General features: G+C 31.0%; 1 protein-coding gene across 4 annotated transcripts in view; it reads right to left on the bottom strand.

The window, feature by feature from the left end:
• LOC118182500 (uncharacterized) overlaps positions 1 to 21551 on the bottom strand; it is a 71176-nt gene that overhangs the window by 30095 nt on the left and 19530 nt on the right. For all 4 annotated transcript variants that reach the window (XM_035351853.2, XM_035351855.2, XM_085813284.1 and 1 more), the window contains 3 exons: positions 14751 to 14930; positions 9303 to 9372; positions 4766 to 4833 (listed from right to left, as the gene is read on the bottom strand). In XM_035351853.2, the coding sequence (XP_035207744.1) occupies positions 4766 to 4833; positions 9303 to 9372; positions 14751 to 14930 (318 nt within the window). The remainder of the gene's footprint in view (positions 1 to 4765; positions 4834 to 9302; positions 9373 to 14750; positions 14931 to 21551) is intronic.

Raw genomic sequence — 21551 nt, 5'->3', positions numbered from 1 at the left:
ATATATTGAGGGCAGGGGTTTTATTGTAAGCAAAAGAAAACAATATCTGATTTTGGATTTTGAAGTTGTGTAAGATTAGAAGACTGTGTAAAATTAGAATTCAGGGAATGTTCTTAAATTTTAGCATTACATGTGTTTATGTCCTTACCAAAAATAAGACCGATGAAGAAATGGAAACTATGATAATTTAGACAAAACATATAGTTGCCCAAGATATGATGTAAAGGTCACTGTGAGAGATCTGAATGCTAAAATGAGTGCAGAAAAAAAAAAAAAAAAAAAGAATTAAAATTCATAATTATTAATCTAACAAGGAACTAAAAAGCTTAAATTTGTAATTTAGGAGGATTTGATCTACAGGATACAACCAATGTTAGCGGACATTATTTAATAGATTTTGCCATCACATAGTATGATTATAGGCAGCATGCCTATCCTACTTAAAAATACTCATAAAACAACTTGGCACTTCCCTGTGACACTTAATGCAAATCAAAATGATCATGCTTTAATTGACACTAGGCATTATTTACACTTGATGGATGTGTGCACTTATTGTAGGGTTAATGTGGATTCTAAACATTTTTTGATTATGGCCAAGGTCAGATCAATAATCTTAAATGCAAAGAAGTTTACAGGAGTGACCTGGAGAGAATTTGACTGTAATAGCCTTAAAAATAATAAGATTAAACTTGAATTTATAGAAAAAATACTGTGATGGTACCATGGAAAGTAAATGGAAACTTATTAAGGATAATATCTGTGCTGCTGCAAATACAGTGATCGGTACTGTTGCTAAGAAACATGTTAAAGATTAGTTTGATGATGACTGTGCCTTAGATAAAAAGAATGATAAAATGGTTAATGCTCAAATTTATGTTAAAGTTTTAATAATAAAAAAGAATTATACTTATACACATATGATAACAGCACATACAAGAAATAAAGCTGAAGAGTACCATAGATTCAAATTAGACGAAAAGAAATTACAGTCAAAATCCTTTAATCTGGACTCGTCGGGACTATGGCAATTCTGGATTATAGATCATCAGTTTAAACCTGGTAAGATGGCATGCAGAAATTATAAAATTAAAAATATGAAACCCTAATTTATGAAATAAAGAGCAATTATGATCTAAAGGGTATCAAAATTTATAAAAAAAAAAAGCTTTATATTTATTTGTTTACTTTATTAAACATTTCTTTCAATGCGCGAATGTGTAAAGCATACATTACGCATAGTCGAAATTAGAAAATTGCAACCAGAAAACTATTTGATGTGCATTCGTGATATTTATAATGACGAGGAATTTGATTTAAATCATATCAAAGACAGAGTACATCAAGATGAAATACTACATTTAGTAAGGAATTATAAGCCGAATAAAGACATCTGCCCTGAAGATAAGGACAGTGCTGACAGATCAACTTCCAGTTCATTGCACGCCGCGATGTCCCCCACCCCGCAGAGCAGCGTGAAATTGATAAACAGATTTTGGAATGATTAGAGAATCAAAGAATATGCCTTTATCCAATTTTTGCAGCAATTCCACTTTTTGTTTGATGGATATTGGAACATGCTTTCGCTTTGTAGATCCTTTGGTAGCTCCAGAATCAGAAATTCTTTTCTACATAATCGAAAGTTCAAGCTTACTTTTATAAAATTGCTCTAATAGTCTGCACAAAATAATAAGCCGGATCCAATTTGATGATTAAGGAACAACGCAATCTGCAACATTAACTGAAATAGATAACTTTAGCTTAGCTTATACCGTCCGTTATACATTAAATGCGCATGCGTAAACATATTATGCGCAAGCATAAACATATTATGCACATGCGTAAACATATTATGTGCATGCGTAAAGGTATTATGCACACGTGTGAAAGCATTATGCATTGCCACATGTGCATAATACCTTTACAGAAGTTTGTAGCTTTGAGGTCCGGATTATAAATCATTCCGGATTATGGACGTCCGGATTAAAGACTTTTGACTGTATTTAGAAGAAAAAAGGGGGTTTTGAAAAGGATTTATTTCAGGATGTTAAGCATCTGAAATGCATTAATGATTGCAGGGCATTCTATCATAAAACAAATCAAAATCAATTGGACTTGCAGACAACTAATCTCTGTAAAAACAAATCTTGCAAAATTCTTGCTTATAAAACAGGCTATTTTAAAAGAATGGCATGAACATTTTAATCAGCTTTTTAATGATAATTATGAAGATCATGCTCCTGTTGTTTTTGTATATTGCAATAATGTAGAAGTTGGGGCACTACCAATGGAAGAGATTAAAGCTAAAATTAAGAACTTAAAATTTAAGAAAGCTTCTGGGCATGATTGTATTTCAGCAGAACTATTACAGAACTGTGGAACTACCTTGTTAAAGAACACATTTCAATTAATTAGTAATATTTGCAACTTTGAGATTATGCCAACTGATTTGAATATAGGTATTCATACATACACAAGCAGAATATTGTTAAATTTAATAACTTAAGTGATTTATGTAAAAATGTAGTTTGTAAATTAAAATTGTCAAATTTTGTAAAATATGTGTTTGTAAAAGAAATGCAATTGGATATTGAGTTCAGGATTGAATGAGTTCAAGATATTCTGTCAATTTCATTTAAAACTAAAATGTTCATATATTTATATTGTTAATTTATTCTTTTGTACATGTAAGCAACATGTGTTTTGTACCTATAAGTAAATAAGTAACATGTGTTTTGTACATGTAAGTAACATGTGTTTTATTTTATATTACAAAGTTTGTAATTAAGTGTTATTTAATTTAGAATTCAAACAACAAAAATCAGCATTATATTTGCAAATTTTCACAGGACTTGTTTCGATGGTTTTACTGAATCATCATCCTCAGATGCCAAAGCACAAATGAATTTTTATTGTTTGAATTCTAAATTAATACTTATTCACCGTATTATTTTATCTTAATTAAGTCTTATTTGTCGGAGTGGCTGGTAGATCTCATCAGTCTTTAGAGAAGTTTAGATTTGTAAAAGTTAAGCTCTCTCTCTCTCTCTTTTTTTTTTTTTTTTAAAGCAGTATGGTGGCTGTTCTGCTGTTTGTGGGCCTGGATGGTTCCATTTTAGAATTTAATGTCCCATTTATAGCTATACTAAGTCCTGTTACGCCCCTAACAGTAGTACAGGTAATTTTGATCAGATACACAAGCAGAATAAACAATTAATGCGAGATTTGAATAAGCATTTTTTACATTGATAACAAATAAACTACTTAACTATTATAGTGAAGGGTTTTTTTTAATTTTATTTTCATATTTCACACAAATTTTTTAATGTGACACCTTTTCTTGATAAAGTAGATATATATGTGATACTCCAGTGAATATTACAATTTACCATGGCCACCATATAGGTGATAAGTTGCAAAGGTTCTAGAGAATATTGGGGAGTGAAAGAACAAAAACAATATTCTTGACCTCTTTTCCCAAGAAAAGATTGCATAGTTAAAGTTTAGAGACTGAGGATGTTCCTGTATTAACTTGTCATTTCTTCACCTATTATATCCTAACCATTTTGGTGGGAAATTTGGATATTGTCTCTCTTTCTGTGACTAATTTTGACTGAGATACTGTTACAAATGGTTTCTGTTATGATGAGTTGGACAAATTATGATGAAAAAGGACATAATCAGTATTTTCATTCAGCTGTGGCATCAGCTAGCTTTCCAATGTGTCTAAATAAATTCTTCCAACAATGATGTCTGCTGCATCAGCAAAATCAAACACACTAAGCACTTGTGAATGACTAAGGCAAAGCACATGAGAGCTATCTGCCTAAAAGAATGATGCTTTTAAGGAGAATTTTACAAAGAGAACCTTGCTTACTTTTATGTTACATAAACACCCATGCAGCCAACTATCTTACGGAATTCAACTTTCAATCAAACTTAGCAATCTTACCCACGCTTAGCTACTGATAGACAAGCAGGTGTAAAACGCATTACAAAAATTATGGCATTTATTTTTATTTCAATACAATAAAATATGACATACATTGCATGAATTGTCAGAAAATAAAAAAAGCATTTATTTTTATTTCAGTACAATAAAATATGATATAGATTATTTGCAATAAATTTAAAAAATATTTCACAGAACTATGAATAACCCTCCATATTTTGTTCTTATTATCAAAAGATTTTCCTTCTCCCTGCTTATGTGAAAAATAGTATATGTAAGGCCAAAGAAGAGCCATTTTTCTCAATAAAATGAACTTTTTTTTTTTTAATCAAATGTAATGAAATACTCGTTTACAGTTTACACTGTTCCAAAAACTGATTGTTGAGATCTCCCATAGAGGGCGTTGTAGCACCCCTCAACTGTGTGAGAAAAGTTTCGATTTGAGTGAGAGTTGGCGTGGGTTTTGAGAATCTAGTGTGAAGAGCTGTGTTAACATGTATTTGCTATGTAACTGTACTATGTAATATAATGTAATTAAATGTATTTATTTAAAATGTGGAGCAATTTTGAAGGAGCAAACTTCACACTGATATTAGACAGTTGCAGATATTATCAGGTTACTATAAATGGAATTAAACAAGAGAAATTCTTTTTTAATATTTGAATTTACACTTATTACTCCTACAAATAAACATCTGGAAAAGAAATATTATAATATGAAATCATTAAAAAATGTTACAATATGAAACCATTGAATACAAGTTTGAAATATTCTCCTGCTGTATAATACAAAAGTACAAACTTCATACATACCACTTGCAGAGACCCATCCAAGTATTTATGACATGACAAGTATGAACATATTGCTTGATTCACTTCTTCTGAAATGTAATGAAAAGTAAGAAATTTAAATCAACAAATATTCAGTTATACTGATTATCGCACCTAGAAGTATAACACTTTGTCATTATTACTAGTCATTATTACTTAAAATATTTATCCACTGAAGAATGAGAAACTGAAAAACTTTTTCTTCCACAATTAATTAGAAAAAATAAGAAAATTAACCACTTGCCTATTTTGTCTGTGTACCAAATGAGTGCTGCTTTAGAAACTTTACTGATTTGCTCATAGTATGTTGCTTTTATTGTTTTGCCCATACCTTATCTATATTAAATTAGTCAAATAGATTGCAGTAAACGTCCACTAAATGGTAGTTTGTAAAGTCTATTTTGTTTCATTATGACTGGTTCAAAAGCGCACACTTGTTTTGTATTATTTGCATGACTTGCGAATTCTGATCTTTCAGTGCTTAACTTTTTGCATGTATTTTACTGTTAATTTGATAACTTATATAAGTACAAATATATACAAATAGTTAAAACTGTTTACCATAAAATAAGGCTGATTCATATAATGCATGCAGCAATTTCTTATGATTCAGTATCAGAAACTAAAATGCCTGTTAATGAATCTAGGAATAACGAAAGTTCTCCAGACGACTTTGATACTAGTATAAAAACACAGAACTAAAGATATGACTTTACAATTTTGATTGATTGAAACTTTTGGAATAGACATAAATAATGTGCATACTTGTTTGTGGTTGCAACATGTTTGCTGAAATAAAAGTTGTATTAAATATACCTCGATTGTCAAATTTCTTATTCATTGTGAAATGGAGTTTCAGCATCTCTAAGCCATCAAAATTCTCACTGTTCATTACGGATTCAACTGCCTGCATTCTACCACAGAATCTATTACACACACACACACATATACAAAAAAATAAATTTTTATATAGGCTTCCCAAGAAGAAGTAGTTTTATGATGACAGTCAAACAAAAAATATTCTTCTTATATCATCAAAATTATCTGATATATTTATTATTAAATTTTTGGGACATGGACTATAAATACGGCTAAAGTTATCAAATTTTTTTTATCAGTTTTTAAATCTATACTAAAATTCTGAGCTCATAGTTCTAAATGATGCATTTTTATGTTAGGAAAATAAATTAACAGAAGGACTAATTTCCAAACTATCATTCATAAAAATATATTAAAATTTACATTTAATGAAATTAAATATTATATGTTCTCTAGATGGGCATTTTTATCTTCCGTTGAAAGGCAAATAACTGGCATTGATTATTTATATTTCTTCTAATTTATGAATTGCAATAGCTAAAAAAATCTGTTATCTTAGTGTTAGATACATTAAACTTCCATATTTTCCTGAGCCTGAAATTTCATTCTCTTTTAAGTTCTAAACAACAATAAGTTTCAATTATATTATTGACCTAGAAGTAAAATGAAATGCCATCAAATATGATCTGAATTCAAGTGACTGAGAAATGAAAGAAATAAAATAGTAAAGTGTTTAAAATGATATAGGATAGAATTTATTATTATATCAGCATTTATCCTTCAGATTTAAATGACATATATTGCCTTTTAAAATTGAGAATACAAATTAAACTTAATAATAATTTAATCTGAAATGATACTAATAAACACTTAATATGATAAATAAACACTTTTAATGAAAATCTATATGAATTTCATTAAAAAAACCTGAAATTGTTATATTTACCTAAAAATGAAGATAATACAAATTTTAATGTTTGGGAACTTAATGGGATGCTGATACAATTATATATAAATCCAAACTCAAGAAAAAGCTTATATGAGTGAAATACAAATAAGTAAAGAGGAAAACCCCAAAAATTAAGAAACAATTCAGTGAAAGAATTCAAAATAAAGCATTTAATATTTCTGAGAGGCAACAATTCATAAATTTCTAACAATACATTAAATATATTTCATTTTTTTAGGTTTTATTTATGACAAAATATTTTTAATTTAATAATATTTAATAATAGTTTAGCTTTAATAATAGTTTATAGCAGATCTTTGACAACTGTAAAATGTGACTTTGGAGCTGTCCTGATTAATATTGGTAAATAAAGTGTGTTACAATATTCCATCAAGTAGTGCTGTCGTCTTTATTCACTCCAAATCCCCATAAACCCCATAGGAACGTGAAGGAAGAAAATAATGTAACAACTGGTGTCAGGAAGAAAAAAAAAAAAAAAAAAAAAAAAAAATGCAACAATTGGTGTCAGATGTGGGGTTTGCTAGTGAATGCCAGTGACCCGCCTGCAGAGGAAACCCATGGTGGAGGAAACGAAGACTAATATGGAAACGATGGACTTCTTGGCTGAGATGAAAGCCGGACAGGAAGAGATGAAAGCCAGACTGAAAATGTTAAAAGCCGGATATGATGAGATAAAAGCTGGATATAAAGAGGTGACAGCTGAGATCAAAGCCGGACTGAAAGAGATGAATGCCAGAATGGAAGAAAACCCGACGAGAAGAAATAAATGTCGTCCAAGAAAAGGTGCGAAAGCAACTCCGATAGGTGAAAGGGGAGCTTACAGAAGAAACTGGAGCCATAAAAGATGATGTGGAAATGAAAGAAGTGGCATCTGAAGAATCAAAAGATGAAGGAAGTAGCTAATGAACTGCCTGGTAAAGATAAAAAAATGATGGATAAAACATCTAATGGGATTAAAGGAAAACAACGAAAACATGAATAAATAAAAGACGGGAAAGAAGCTTTCGATTCACAAGTGCCTTAAGTGGATAAAAATGAAAGTGCGACTGTTAAGTTCATCAAAACTGATAGTGAAGTTACGAAGTCGCAGGCACAAGTGTTGAACCATCTGAAAGTCCATGTGATGCAGAGATGGGAGACGCTGAAATGAAGCTTAAGCAGTGCACTCTAGTATTGCAAAAAAATTCATCAACTTCACAAACTGGGAGTGTGCCTCATAGTGCAGGTTTTGCAGACAAGGACTTGATTCTTAATCAGGATACTTTTGCTCGTAAAGAGTTGGATTCTGTTCATAATTCTAATGCAAACATCGAAACTGGTTTTCAAGAAATCGAGGTAAATAAGCATATACCAGCTGCTAAAATTACTGAGAAGAACTGTACACATGATGTGAATAAATTACAGAGTGATGAAAGAACTGTTTTAGACTTTTCTACGGATAGAAAGTCTGAAAGGACTGAATCTTCAGACTGTGATCTGAAAAACAGGAATACATCTGAGAACTGTAGTGGAAAAGTTTTTGACCTGGGTATAACTTAATGAAAAGATTGAGATTGAAATTCAATCTGAACTTTAATTTGTATAATTTAAAATTGTTATGTGTTAATTTGTGTATATAACTTGTAAATAGTGTAAATGTTTGTTTCTTTAGTTATGTTTTTGTTTTATTATGTTTTGTTTGTATTGAATGTGGCTTGTGACCAAGGGTTGTACTGCCCGGGATGTGCAGTCCTTGAGAGGGGGCAGTGTTATAAAATGTACAGGCACAGTGAGATGGCTTCCATGCAAAGCAGTTTTTGGGTTGTCATAAAATGGCAAGGGAAGGTAGGGTTGCCACATTTGGCAACATTTGGCGATATGCCACTGATGGATAGAGAACCTTCTGGAATGAATTCTTACCGGTTTAGCCCAGAATATTCTCGAACACAAGCCGAAAGCTATATAAACCCTGCTCGTCCGCAGTCAGTGTGCCTCATAGAGTGCAAGGTAGTTAGTCTCGAATTAGTTAGTTCGTGCGGAGAGTCGATCGAGTTGACAGCCGGGCAGTGAGTGCCGAGTGGGTCGCCGAGTGCATCGTAGAGTCCCTTAGTTTATCGCAGTTAGTGCATCGTCGAGAAAGTGTTTTAAGCTCCGGGAACGACTGAACCGAAGAGTCGGGAGCTGTGCTCTGTGTGTTATCGAGTGCATCACGAGTTGTAGCATAGAAAGTCTCGAGAGTATGTGGAGTTCTGAGAATGACCGAGCAGAGTCGGGAGCTGTACTCTGGTGCTTTGCAGTGAAGCTGTCTCCACCGTTATTGCCTGACAGTGTGAATTGTTCCAGCGAGTTTATAGCAGATCTTTGACAACTGTAAAACATGACTTTTGAACTCTCCTGATTAATATTGTTAAATAAAGTGTGTTTCGATATTCCATCAAGTAGTGCTGTCGTCATTATTCACTCCAAATCCACACGAACCCGGTACGAACGTGAAGGAAGAAAATAACGTAACAATAGGCGTCAGAAAAAAATGCAACAATATATATAAAATATACAGATGTACATAAAAAATAATATATATATGTTTTAGTTTTCTGATTATAAATTATTATGAATTATTGGTTTAAAAACAAAACAATATATATTAACATATAAAAAACTATATATAATAATATAAAATAAAATAGACGAAACATAATAAAGTGCAAACAATGGTACGTTACTTAAGGGAAACATTTTCAAAAATTTCACCTTCAATGTCCTGAAATTCTTTGTCAAGAATAGAAGGTAAAAGACCTAGTAAGCACTGTCTCATGACAAACTGGAAGGAAGGAAAAAGTTAATATTAGTAAAACATTATACAATCAAATTGGGAAGGCATCATCATTAATGGTTAATGAAACCTAAAAAAAGTATGTCCTCTATTAAAATTCTAGAAAGCAAGGACTTTTATTTATAATGTAAATATCAATGTTAGATGTAACTTTATCATACTCAACAGTAACAAATAACTTTCAATCTACAATTAAAATTTAAAAAAAAAAAAAAAAAATACAGATTTTATTATATTCAGTTAACAAATAATTTTTCTCAGTAGTTAATTTTAAATCTGAAACATATTGCAGCAGTGATAAAAAACTATATGAACAATAGCTCTTGATTTACTGAAGCTACAGAACCATTTCCCAAAGGCAATCAATGCAAAAATTTTGGAACATTATCACATCAGTAAACAAGCAAATAAGCATTAAAAAAAATGTGTCCCCCGCCGAATCAAATAAAAGTAATTATTAAAAATAATTTGCATCATGAAAAAAAAGAAAAGTTATAAAAATTTAACCGTTGCTTATTTCTACAGAAATTATGCCACCATTTTTTTTCTCCCACTTTTGGGGGAGAGGAAGAGCAGCATCATTAAATGCTTTTAAAAAATTAATAAATACTTCTCTATTTGGCAATTGACAAATCTACAATCTCGTTCAAGGGGAAAATAAACTTTCTCATATCTAACCCTAAAAAGCCAACAAAATGGGGACTTCAAGTTTATGTTTTATCAAATTCTAAGACACGTTACTTATATACATTTGTTCCCTATTATGGTAAAATTACAACAGATGGTTTAATTAGACCAGATCTTAATTTCACGGTCAGAGTTGTGATGCAACTATATCAAAATTTACAAAATTCAATTCCTGAAAGTAAAGGGCATCATATTTTTACTGACAGACTTACCTATTTTACAAACCCCACTTTAGGTGAAAAACTTCTAAAACCCAATTGTGTTCTTACTGGAACAATTATGACCAATCGAAAAAGATTGCCAGAATAAATAAAAAAACCAAAATTAGCTGTTGGACATAAAATTGTTTATAGAAAAGGAAAGGCATAAGTAACATGGTGTGAGAAAACTGTAGTCACAATGTTTAGTACAAAACAATCTTCTATTTCACAACCTGCGAGAAAAAGATCAAACACGACTGAAAATGCTAGTGAAAAAAAATTAGCAAATCGACTATCATATTAGATTATAATAAAAATATGGGTGCAACAGACAATTCAATGAATATGCTATGAAGTAAAATATCAAAAAGATGTCACACAAACTTTAGAGGAAAATTTATTGATGAGTCTGATCAAAGACTTACATAATCGTACACAAAAAAACCCGGCCGATTGTCCACAGATGATGCTATCTAATGTTTAGATGGCAAGACTCATTTTATTTTTTCTTATAAAAAACACAAGAACTGTATGGTATGTTCCAAATGGAAGGTCAATGAAGGGAGAAAAGAAACAACATTCTGTTGTGATACAGATTTGATAGGAAACCCAGTCTTTACCTAGGAGAATGTTTAATGAAAATATCATACTTTGAAAAATTATAAATAATTAAGGTAAATAAATTAGTTAAATATATAAATTTATATTTACTTACTATCCTACTACTTAATATAACCGAAAAACTATTTGTTACACACATTGTGCTGTTGCAATACAACCTTTTATTGAGACAATCTTTTTTTATCTATTTGGTAAATGAATTAAAGAGTTGTTGGTTAGTAGGAGGAAAAAAAACATTAACGAGTGGAAAGGGTTAAATCATAAAATTCAGCTCAAGAGCAATATCGCAAAATAATTTTTAAATGAGCATATCTTTAGAAGTTATGATACACAGTCTTGAGTGCTGGAGATAAAAACATTTTTTCTGTTTAATGTTGCCATTGCTCACTTTGAAATCCTTGAGTTTGTTAATCAAAAATTCATTAAAATTTTACAAAATATGAAATTGATAATAAAACAAATTTCAGATTTGGGCTTCCAGATACTTATATTCTCAGGAGGATTGTTATTTAAAACTGGATGGCTCTAAGTACCATTGTTTCATCACAATGCGAGAAACATACATTTATGCAGATTCTTCATTATTTAATTTCTTTAAATATAATACAGGGTGATAATATCTGGTGGTAACAATTTGAAAAGTGAACAATACTTATAGCGAATCAATGCAAAATGATAAAGCAAAATTTATAGTCCTTCTGGGCAAACTGCCCCTTTGGACTAATCATAAAATGCAGTACCTGCATTAAAATACTACTTTGAAATATAATACAAATAGTCACTATCTAACTGTGCTTCTACAAAATGCTATATAATTTTTCAGTATTACAGCCTCAGCTTAGGCTGCGAGATAAAAATCTAGTTAAAAAAATAAAGACTATAAGGGATTCGAAAATGTGTCTGCGTCAATGGAAAAATCAAGCATATCCTCATCTAGAATTAGTTGAAAAGATATTGTATATTTTGCCGCATTAGGGAAGCAAGACTGCGATACCAAAGCGCCCCATTTCGAATCCTGGAGAAAGTATGTATGTAAAATTGTCTGTCCCTTCATAGGAGGTAACGATGGCCGCCTATCAGGTGCCTCAACAATAAAGTGCCACTACATCTGGTCTTAGTAGTGGCCAAATGCTCGAGATTAGAAAATATATATATATGTGATGTACCAGCTTTAGTCGTAGCTTAAATTATCAGATGATAAGTTAAAAAAAAAAAAAAAACAGGATCCATTTATTATTATTCAGGAGAAATAGCAGTTACAAAAATCAGATATCCGGAGTAAATAAAAAGAATTACTAATAACTTTTTGTATGAAGTTTACTGCATCGTGACATTTAAGAAAAAGCCTCCGATATTCTTTTGCGAGTCCTTTTATAGCCTCTGGAAAGGCAGAGCTTCAAAGAAAATGACGTCAGCCAATCCAGTTCGCTTTAAATATTTCCAGAACATTCTATAACTGTACGTGTAGAAAAGGCGGGAAAAACAACTTGACTACAGGGATTTAATTCCATGTACTTTCAAATAAGAGAACGTCACCATTAAAAATGAAAAGAACATACAGTTAGAATTTTAAGTGTATTCTTGACTATGGAATTTTATTATTACAAATATATATTATATATTTTACATACTTATATCATTTTTAAAATATACAGTTTCTAAACAATGAAAAAAATTAATATATATTATATGTAAGTAGATATATTTATTAATAATATTATTAAAATACATTAATACAATTTATTATTATGTACACATTATTCTTGCCTTTGATAAAGCAAATTCATCAGTTTCTTCATCAAAGTCAATCATTTCAAAATTTGACTTTCCACATTTAAAAATGCTAAGTCACTTAGGCAATCTTGTCCCAAATGAATTTTTTCGCATATCTGCAAATAATGTTAGTTTGCTGAACAAATGCTCACAGCTGGCAATTTACACTGAAATAGTAAGTATTTAAAGTGTGACTTTCAGGTATGGAAAAACATTTTCTCCATGCAAGATTATAAAGGTTAGAAACTCTAATGGAATCTTAGGTTCAATTTCTTTTCTACTGCGGAGTAACATCTTGCTGTCACATAATTCGACATAGAATTTTGTTCCATTAAAATCCGTACTATAAAATTCACCCAAATTTTTATAATTCTTTTCAAGGTCATTATCAACATTATACTTGTTTAATAAATTTTCAGCATTCATAATAAATATCCAAATTTGGACCTAAAGTCACTTATTCATGTATTTATTTCCTTAATTAATTTGGATCATGTACTTATTTCCTGCTGCAGATGATCAGGAATGCTTTTCATAATGCGAGAAAGTTTACTTTCTGCGACAATTCTATCCAATTCTTTGGGCATTTTTCGGTGTCTTCAAACACCGATTGTTGCATTTCTTACAAAGAGACTTAGCCTTTGCTATTGCCTCTTCACAGATCTCACCTCAAATTTCTGCAAGTTCAGTCGCTAATGCTTCAAGATCATACAATGTTTAGTATCTTGTAATCTGAGCTGCACACAATCAGTTCTCCTCAAAAGTTCATGCCAGAAATGGATTGAGTTATGAAATTAAAATTCAGTGTATTTTGCTATAAAACTGTAGCTTCACTTCTGGTGTCATTTCTGGTAGAACTGTTCTGCGCTAATTTTTCTAACAGCTCTACTAATTTTTTCCACCTACCCACAGTAACAATAACTGCTTGTGCTCTGGCACGTGATCTTCTTTCAGATTCATGTTTAACAGTTTTCTTTAAAGCATTTTTTAATTCCCATAATAATGCTGAATGTGAGGAAAAGAGCTATATGTTTTCAACTATTCCAAAATGTATTACAACAACTGAATCTTGCTTAGCTGCAGTAAATGCGACTAAATTTAGTGAGTTGTTATCGCACTTTACAAATAATGCTTCCTTTTTTCCCCATAATTCTTTGTTAAACACTAGATATATGGCCTGAATCAGAGCACAGTTGCCATAACATTTTAATCTACAGTCTCTTAATGAAATCTAACTGAAATTTAATTTTTCTAAAATTGTATTTTCAACTGAGGTTGCATATTTAGCATGTATTTCAATAAATCCTGAAAAAGAAACTTTTCTGCTAGTAAAATCAATAACTATGTACCTAAAATTCTGCACCATTTGTTCTCAGTGAGCAATATCAGGAGTCAAATCAAATAAAGGTCCATAATATTTATTTTTTATGTCACTTATTAGTTGATTAATTTAGCTTGGCATCCAAATTAATAATAGTTCAAGGTTAAAGGGCTTACAATATAATAAAAGATTATGGTGAGCTATATGTGCATTTTGTTAAAAAAATAAAAATATTTCCTTATTTTAGAAAAATAAAAGTGTTTTGATTGATTTACTGCAAACATTATTTATAATATACTTTATCAGACAAATCAAGAAGGGGAATAATAAATTATATTACAATTATTATTAATTTAAAATTTATTTTCCAGAATTTGATCAAAATATAAAATGGAAGTTTTCCGGAAAATCTTGTCTGTCTTGGGGACCATTTGGCGTCCCTCTGTGAGCTGCGCCCAGGTCATGATAAACCCCCTTGCCCTCCTTTTGCTACACCACTGGCTAAATGATTTACAATTAAGTATTAATGAAAGTCACAGATGGGTATTAAAATGCTATAAGTATTTATTTTTTATAAACTACATTATAATTTATACCTGAGTTGATGGCGAGGAAATTCAGATATTACTTTCTGAATTTTCCCATTAATTTTCATATTTATGAAATTAAGACCATGCTTAGCTTTTTTTTTTTTTTTTTTTTTTTTTGCTGAGTTTACTTTTAAATCATATGTAATGAAACCAGATCTAAATAAAAAGACTAACCTTACATTTCTTCTGTAACTGGAACATTTTTTTATCATTGCATAGTGTTTTGCTTTGATGATAATGAAGGCTTGGGAGACTGTCTGATGAAAGTTTAAGTTTCTCTGTTTCAATGGCAGCCAGTATTACTTCACAACGAAATATATCACAAAAATTGGCAAAACATGTTGCATCTTCCTTCTGTATATAGAGAACATGATTAGTAAACCAATATTTTTCAGCATTTTCATACTAATATATATACTGAAAATCTTATAAACAAAAATCTCAATTACTTGCATTCCCCTCTCCTCAAAAAATAAAAGGAAGCTCCATTTGTTTTTTCTACATTAGTTTCTAGAAAATTTATTTATGTTACATATTTTCAAATGAAATATTAATCCTTCATACAGTCAAAAGTCTTTAATCCAGACTCGTCGGGACTTCGGCGATTCCGGATTATTGGTTTTTCCGGATTATAGATCATTAATTTAAATCTGGTAAGATGGCATGGAGAAATTATAAAATTAAAAATATGAAACCGTAATTTATGAAATAAAGAGCAATTATGATTTAAAGGGTATCAAAATTTACAAAAAAAAGCTTAATATTTATTTGTTTACTTTATTAAACATTTCTTTCAACGCGCGTATGCGTAAAGCATACATTATACATAGTCGAAATTCGAAAATCGCAACCTGAAAACTATTTGATGTGTATTCATGATATTTATAATGATGAGGAATTTGATTTAAATCATATCAAAGATGGAGTAGACATGAAATACTACATTTAGTAAGGAATTATAAGCCGAATAAAATAAAAACATCTGCCCTGAAGATAAGAATAGTGCTGACAGATCAACTTCCAGTTCATTGAGCGCGGGATGTCCCCCCCCCCTGCAGCGCCGGGTCGTCTCCAATGCAGAGCAGCGTGAAATTGATAAACAGATTTCGGAATGTTTAGAGAAACAAAGGATATGCCTTTATTCATTTTTTGCAGCAATTCCACTTTTTGTTTGATGGACATCGAAAGATGCTTTCGCTCTGTAGATCCTTTGGCAGCTCCAGAACCGAAAATTCTTTTTGACATAATTGAAAGTTCAAGCTTACTTTTATAAAATTGCTCTAACAATCTGAAAAAAATAATAAGCCGGATCCAATTCGAAGATCAAGGAACAATGCAATCTGCAACATTAACTGAAATAGATAATTTTAGCTTAACTTATGCCATCCATTATACATTAAAAGTGCATGCATAAATGCATTATGCGCATGCATAAATGCATATGCATATGTGTAAAGGTTTAATGCGCATTCGTAAACGCATATCTGTATGCGCGGAAGGTTTGTAGCTTTGAGGTCCGGATTATAGGTCATTCCGGATTATGGACGTCTGGATTAAAGACTTTTGACTGTATTATGTCTAAATAATTTGACAAAAATTAGCAAGAGAACCAACCACATGAATAATTTGCAAAGAAATTCTTTAGTCTCCCTAATGCAGTCTGTGGAGTCTTTCATGTGCATAATATTATAACTTCGCTTCTTTTAGTATTTTTGTGTTATAGCAGCCAGTATAAAAGAAAACCGTGCGGCACAAACTGCACAAAATGAAAAATATTAGTACAAAATGTATAGGAACAATAAAAACACTACAGAAAAAAATAAAACAACAAAATTACACTTATTTGTTGCATAGTTTCTCACCGACACTTATTTCATCCACACTCTTTCATCAACTGCTATTAATATGACTTTAATTATGACTGCTATTAATATATTTTTTTATTTCCTATTCATCAGCCTAATATAACCTCTACAAGGTACACTATGCAAAAAAAAAAATATATAGGACAGTTCTATATCTCCCATTCTACTGGACCGATTGATGAAATTCAACTTGCGTTTTTCATTTCTTGAAAATGTGACTTAAGATATGTATTAGACTTATAGACAGGATTGTTCTAATGTAGGTATTTTGAGACAAAAATTGGACTTGACATGCCAATTTTTTTTCCATATTTTGATTCTACGATTCAAATTATGTCAAACTGCCAAGTTTTGTAAGAATCACAAGAGTAGTTTTTAAAAAATTAGCTCTCAAAATTTTAGCTCCTCCATATTAATTGAATTTGGTATATATTTATAAATATCCCTTTTTCTATGAAACTTATTTGATTCTTCCTTTCATATTTCAAAATTTAGGTTCATTCCAAATAAAATTCACTCAATTTTATGATTTATTTTTTAATTTGTATTTTTAAATATTTTTCATGAATTTTTTGAAAACATTTTTGTACTATAACCTACAAAAGTTTTACCATTACCTTAAAGTAGATGTACTTCTAAGCATACCTGCAAAAATTAGAGATTTTTATTCAAAATTTCCTAAGATATACATGAATTGACATTTTGAAGTTTGGCATATTGTTTATAAGTGATAATAACGCCAAATGCAGTTTACGCACTTCGTTAACATAAGCGATAATAACGCCAAATGTGGTTTACGCACTTCATTAAAACTATTTGAAAGTATGAACGATGACTTTTTCCCCGCCAGTACACAATTAAAAAAAGAAAAGGAAAATAGTTGTCTATAAATTAAGAAGTTCGCTATGTGAATTATTCTTGCCGCAAACTGAAAAAAAATGCAAGACAAATTTTTCGATTTCTCCATAAATTTTGCACCAACTTTTACAAAATTTAATATTTAGCATAATTTGAGTTATAGAATTGAAATATAAATTGGCATGTCATTTCAGAAAAAGTCCGATTTTGTGTCAAAATACCTATATTACAACAATGCTATACGTAAATCAAATATGTATTTTAAGTCGTGCTTTCGAGACATGAAAAAGGCAATTTGAATTTTGTCAATCGGCCCAGTAGAACGGGAGATATAGAACTGTCGCTTTTTAACAGTGTACAACCCCTAGGTAATGCCAAGTCATGTGTAACAAAAACTCTTTCTAGAAAATTTCCGTTTATCCCATTATAGGACATGCAAAAGTAACCACAAAATGCAGCTTAGCATTGACAATAAAAGCATCTGGAGCTGAAAAATTGAAAGTCGCAAGAGGAATAAATCTATTCACATTGAAAATTGGTTCTATATTTCGTGGCTACCATTTCTAAAAATACGGCAGTATTTTACTTTTGGCTGGGAAGGAAAGAACTTCTGTCCATAGACTGAGATAAGCAACAGTTAAAAGACGTGAAACAGTTGTTGAATGAAACAATTATGTTGTCTGTGTGAGGTGTTATCTAAGATCAGTTTTCAGTCAACAACCAGTTTTGGTGATTAATCACAGATGGAGGTGACGAATTTCTTGCATGGTAGCTGCAATAACACAAAAATGGCTTCTTTATTTAGTCAACTTTAATGAAACTGGTAACCCCCCACCCCCAAAAAACTGAAATGAACATGATTAATATTCTTTTCATGCATTACCATACCTAAATAATGCAAAAGCAAACTATCAAAGTAAAAAAAAAAAAGCTGCTTGAAGTTTCAAACATGGATCCTCTTACTGTATTTCTTTGCTCTTCACTAGTGCTATACACAGCCCTGCCATTTGATAGATGAATTAGGCTACTGCATGACAACTTGGTTGCCTCTCATTTGTCACAAGACTGTATTACATGATACGGTTTTATTTCTCTTATTAAGACTCATTCATGTACAGCAAAAAACCAAGAGCTTTGCTACACTTATAACAATATATTTATTATATCCCACACATATAATCAACATCAATTTCAAACATCCTATATTTACTGAAAAAAAAAAAAAAAAAAACTTTTAAAAATACACATTTTGTAACTCCCACTAATTTTTTATCTTGTGAGTCAATTCAATTGTTAGAGGTTAGGATATATCAGCTAGTCTCAACAGGCTGCATAAATGATGACTATTTTCTGCATATTTCCATATTTTCAGTCCTTAATAATTAAGCATTAAGATGTATTTATGCAATAAAATATTGTTAGTAACCAATAAAAATAATGCTTTAATAGAATTATTTTTATCAGATTTTGTTTCACGGATAGTATAGGATTGATTTAACTAAAAAAAAAAAAAAATAATAATGCATGCGAAAGTTACAAAACATATCCAAATTACTTTGAAAAAAGTTATATGTTATCACATTTTCTACAACTCATTAGCTATCCTTTTATTAAAATGCATGGTCCTACTCAGGCGGAGAATTCTAGCAGTATTCGAGCTAAATTTTTCTATTTTGAAAAAAACAGTTTATCATTAGGAAAATAGTGTCATCAGATATTAAGGTTCTTATTTGAAGAAGAGGTAATCTGAAGGCACAATTAAAAGGCTTTGTGACTAATGATGACCCAAACTTCGATACTACAGAATTGGAATATAAGCTGGACAATGTTCAAATCATTTCAACTAAACTGGAAGAACTTAAAAGTGAATTTTACGGTGTTTTAAAGGATGAAGAATGCAAAGAGCATGAAATCATCTTTTCGAAAATGGAGATTGACCTCGAAAAAATTTAGGTAAGTCTTAGACGTTTTTTAAAAGAACTGGACACTACGCCCAGTAGCAAATATAGTATTTCTAACAATAAAGCTGTAGTATCAAATAAATAAAGTTCAGTTAAACTGTCAGAGATTCCCTTGCCTAAATTCAATGGAAACTACCAAAAATGGTTTCTCTTAAAAGCTCAATAACAGATGATAATGAGTATTCAACCGATTCACAAAAGCTGTATTATTTACAATCAGCTCTTATTGGGAAGGCAAAAGAAATTCAAATCACGGATGATACTTATGAATCTCTGTGACAAACGGTTATAGCCAGATTTGAAAATAAATGGTTAATAGTTAATAGTCATGTTAATGAACTGTTATCGATTCCTAAAACACATCATGAATTGCCAAAAGAATTAAGAATTTTAATTGACAGAGTGTACAAGCATCTACAAGCACTAAAATTAATGGAATTAAAACCTAATGAGTTAACCGAAATAATGTTAATCAATTCAATGCTAGAATGCTTAGATAAAGAGTCAAGACGTCAATTTGAAATGTCTTTAACCTCTACAGATCTGCCAGATTGGAGATCTTTTTCAGATTATTTAGAAAATCGATGTTAAAACCTGGAGAATATGCAAGGAATTCGGTTACTTGTTAAAAAATTAGACTTATTCCAAAGCAAATTAAGAATCAGAATTTTGTTGTGAAGTCCGATTCATCAAAATGTGTGCTTTGTAAAAATATTCATTCATTGTATATGTTCATTATTTTTTAGAAATGGAACCTATAGAAAGATTCAATGTTGTAAAAAAGCATAAAATATATCTAAACTGTTTAGATATGTTACACAAATTGAATTCTTGTACTTCTAAATATACATGCTGTTTTTGTAAAGGCAACCATAATTCGCTTTTGTGTTGCAATCAAAACAGTTATCGTACCAATGAACCAAATTCTCAGGTTTCGGAAGTTTCACTTAATCAACCTCAGGAGCCAGCAGTACTTTCAGAGAAGGAATTTCTGGCAGATTTAAAGGAAGTTACACAATCGCAGAATTTTTCAACATGAAATGAGTACAAACATAAAACTGTTCTCTTGGCAACTGCTACAGTTTGGGTGTGGAACACCCAGAATGAATGCCTGCTATAGTAAAGGATGTTGTTTGTCAGACTCATGCAGTCAAGCGAACTTTATAACTTCCGAATTTGCAAATAATTTGCAATTGAGAAGGGAACTAATAAAGATGCCTGTTAGTGGCTTGGGTGGAAATATGACAAATGTTAAATTTTAAACTAGAGCACTTGTTACCAATGGAAATTCTTCCTTTTCAACGTATGCAGATTTTTTGGTTGTACCTAAAATAACACACTTTGTACCTGCTACCAGAATAAATGTAGAAAATTTGAAAATACCAGCATATATTTAGTGGATCCAGATTTTGACAAGCCAGGAAGGATTGACCTCATATTGGGTGCAGAATGTTTTTGCGAATTAGTGAAGGAGCGAAAGATACGATTATCTAGTACTTTCTTTTACCAAGATTCAATCTTCAGATTTATTGCTACTCGGTTCTTTGAAACTGAAAATTCACATCAATATTGTGGGCTAATCTCCCAGTCAGAAAGTTTAGAAGAATGTGTACATAAATTTTTGGCAAATCGAAGAAATAGCCAACAAACTCGTTAGAAGCGAAGGAGAGGGGTTTTGCGAATTGCATTAGCAGAAGACACATAGGAAAAATGAGAGTGGGCGTTTCTAGCACAGATGCCTAGAGAAGAAGCACTTCATCAATTAGGTGATTCAAGAAACAATGCTAACAAACATCTTAATCAGACGATTAAAAGGTTAAATAAAAACCCAGACCTAAAAAGGCTTTATACAGATTTTATCAATGATTACGAAAGCTTAAATCATATGGAAAGGGTTGAAGAAGAAAATTCTCCACCCATTACTTTTTATCTTCCTCACCATGAAATTTACAAGCCTGAAAAATCATCTACAAAATTGCTCATTGTGTTTAATGCATCAGCTCCTACTACTTCAGGATTGAGTCTGAACAACATTTTACTCTCAGGAGAGGTTAAAGAAGATATTTTTGATTTAATTGTTCGATTTCATAAACATAAAATAGCACTGGTTGCAGATACTAAACAAATGTTTAAACAGATTTTAATCGATTCATCGCAAAAGAATCTTCTATGTATCTTATGGAAAGAGCATGAAGACGACTCACCTAGTACTTTCACATTGAACACTGTTACGTATGGGACTAAATGGGCTCCATTTCTAGCTATAAGAACTCTAAAACAGTTAGCTTTGG

Source organism: Stegodyphus dumicola, chromosome 3 (assembly GCF_044657685.1).
Source record: "Stegodyphus dumicola isolate Sdum_Otavi_A_Nest chromosome 3, ASM4465768v1".
NCBI lineage: Eukaryota > Metazoa > Arthropoda > Arachnida > Araneae > Eresidae > Stegodyphus > Stegodyphus dumicola.
This window is presented reverse-complemented; position numbering and strand designations above follow the sequence as displayed.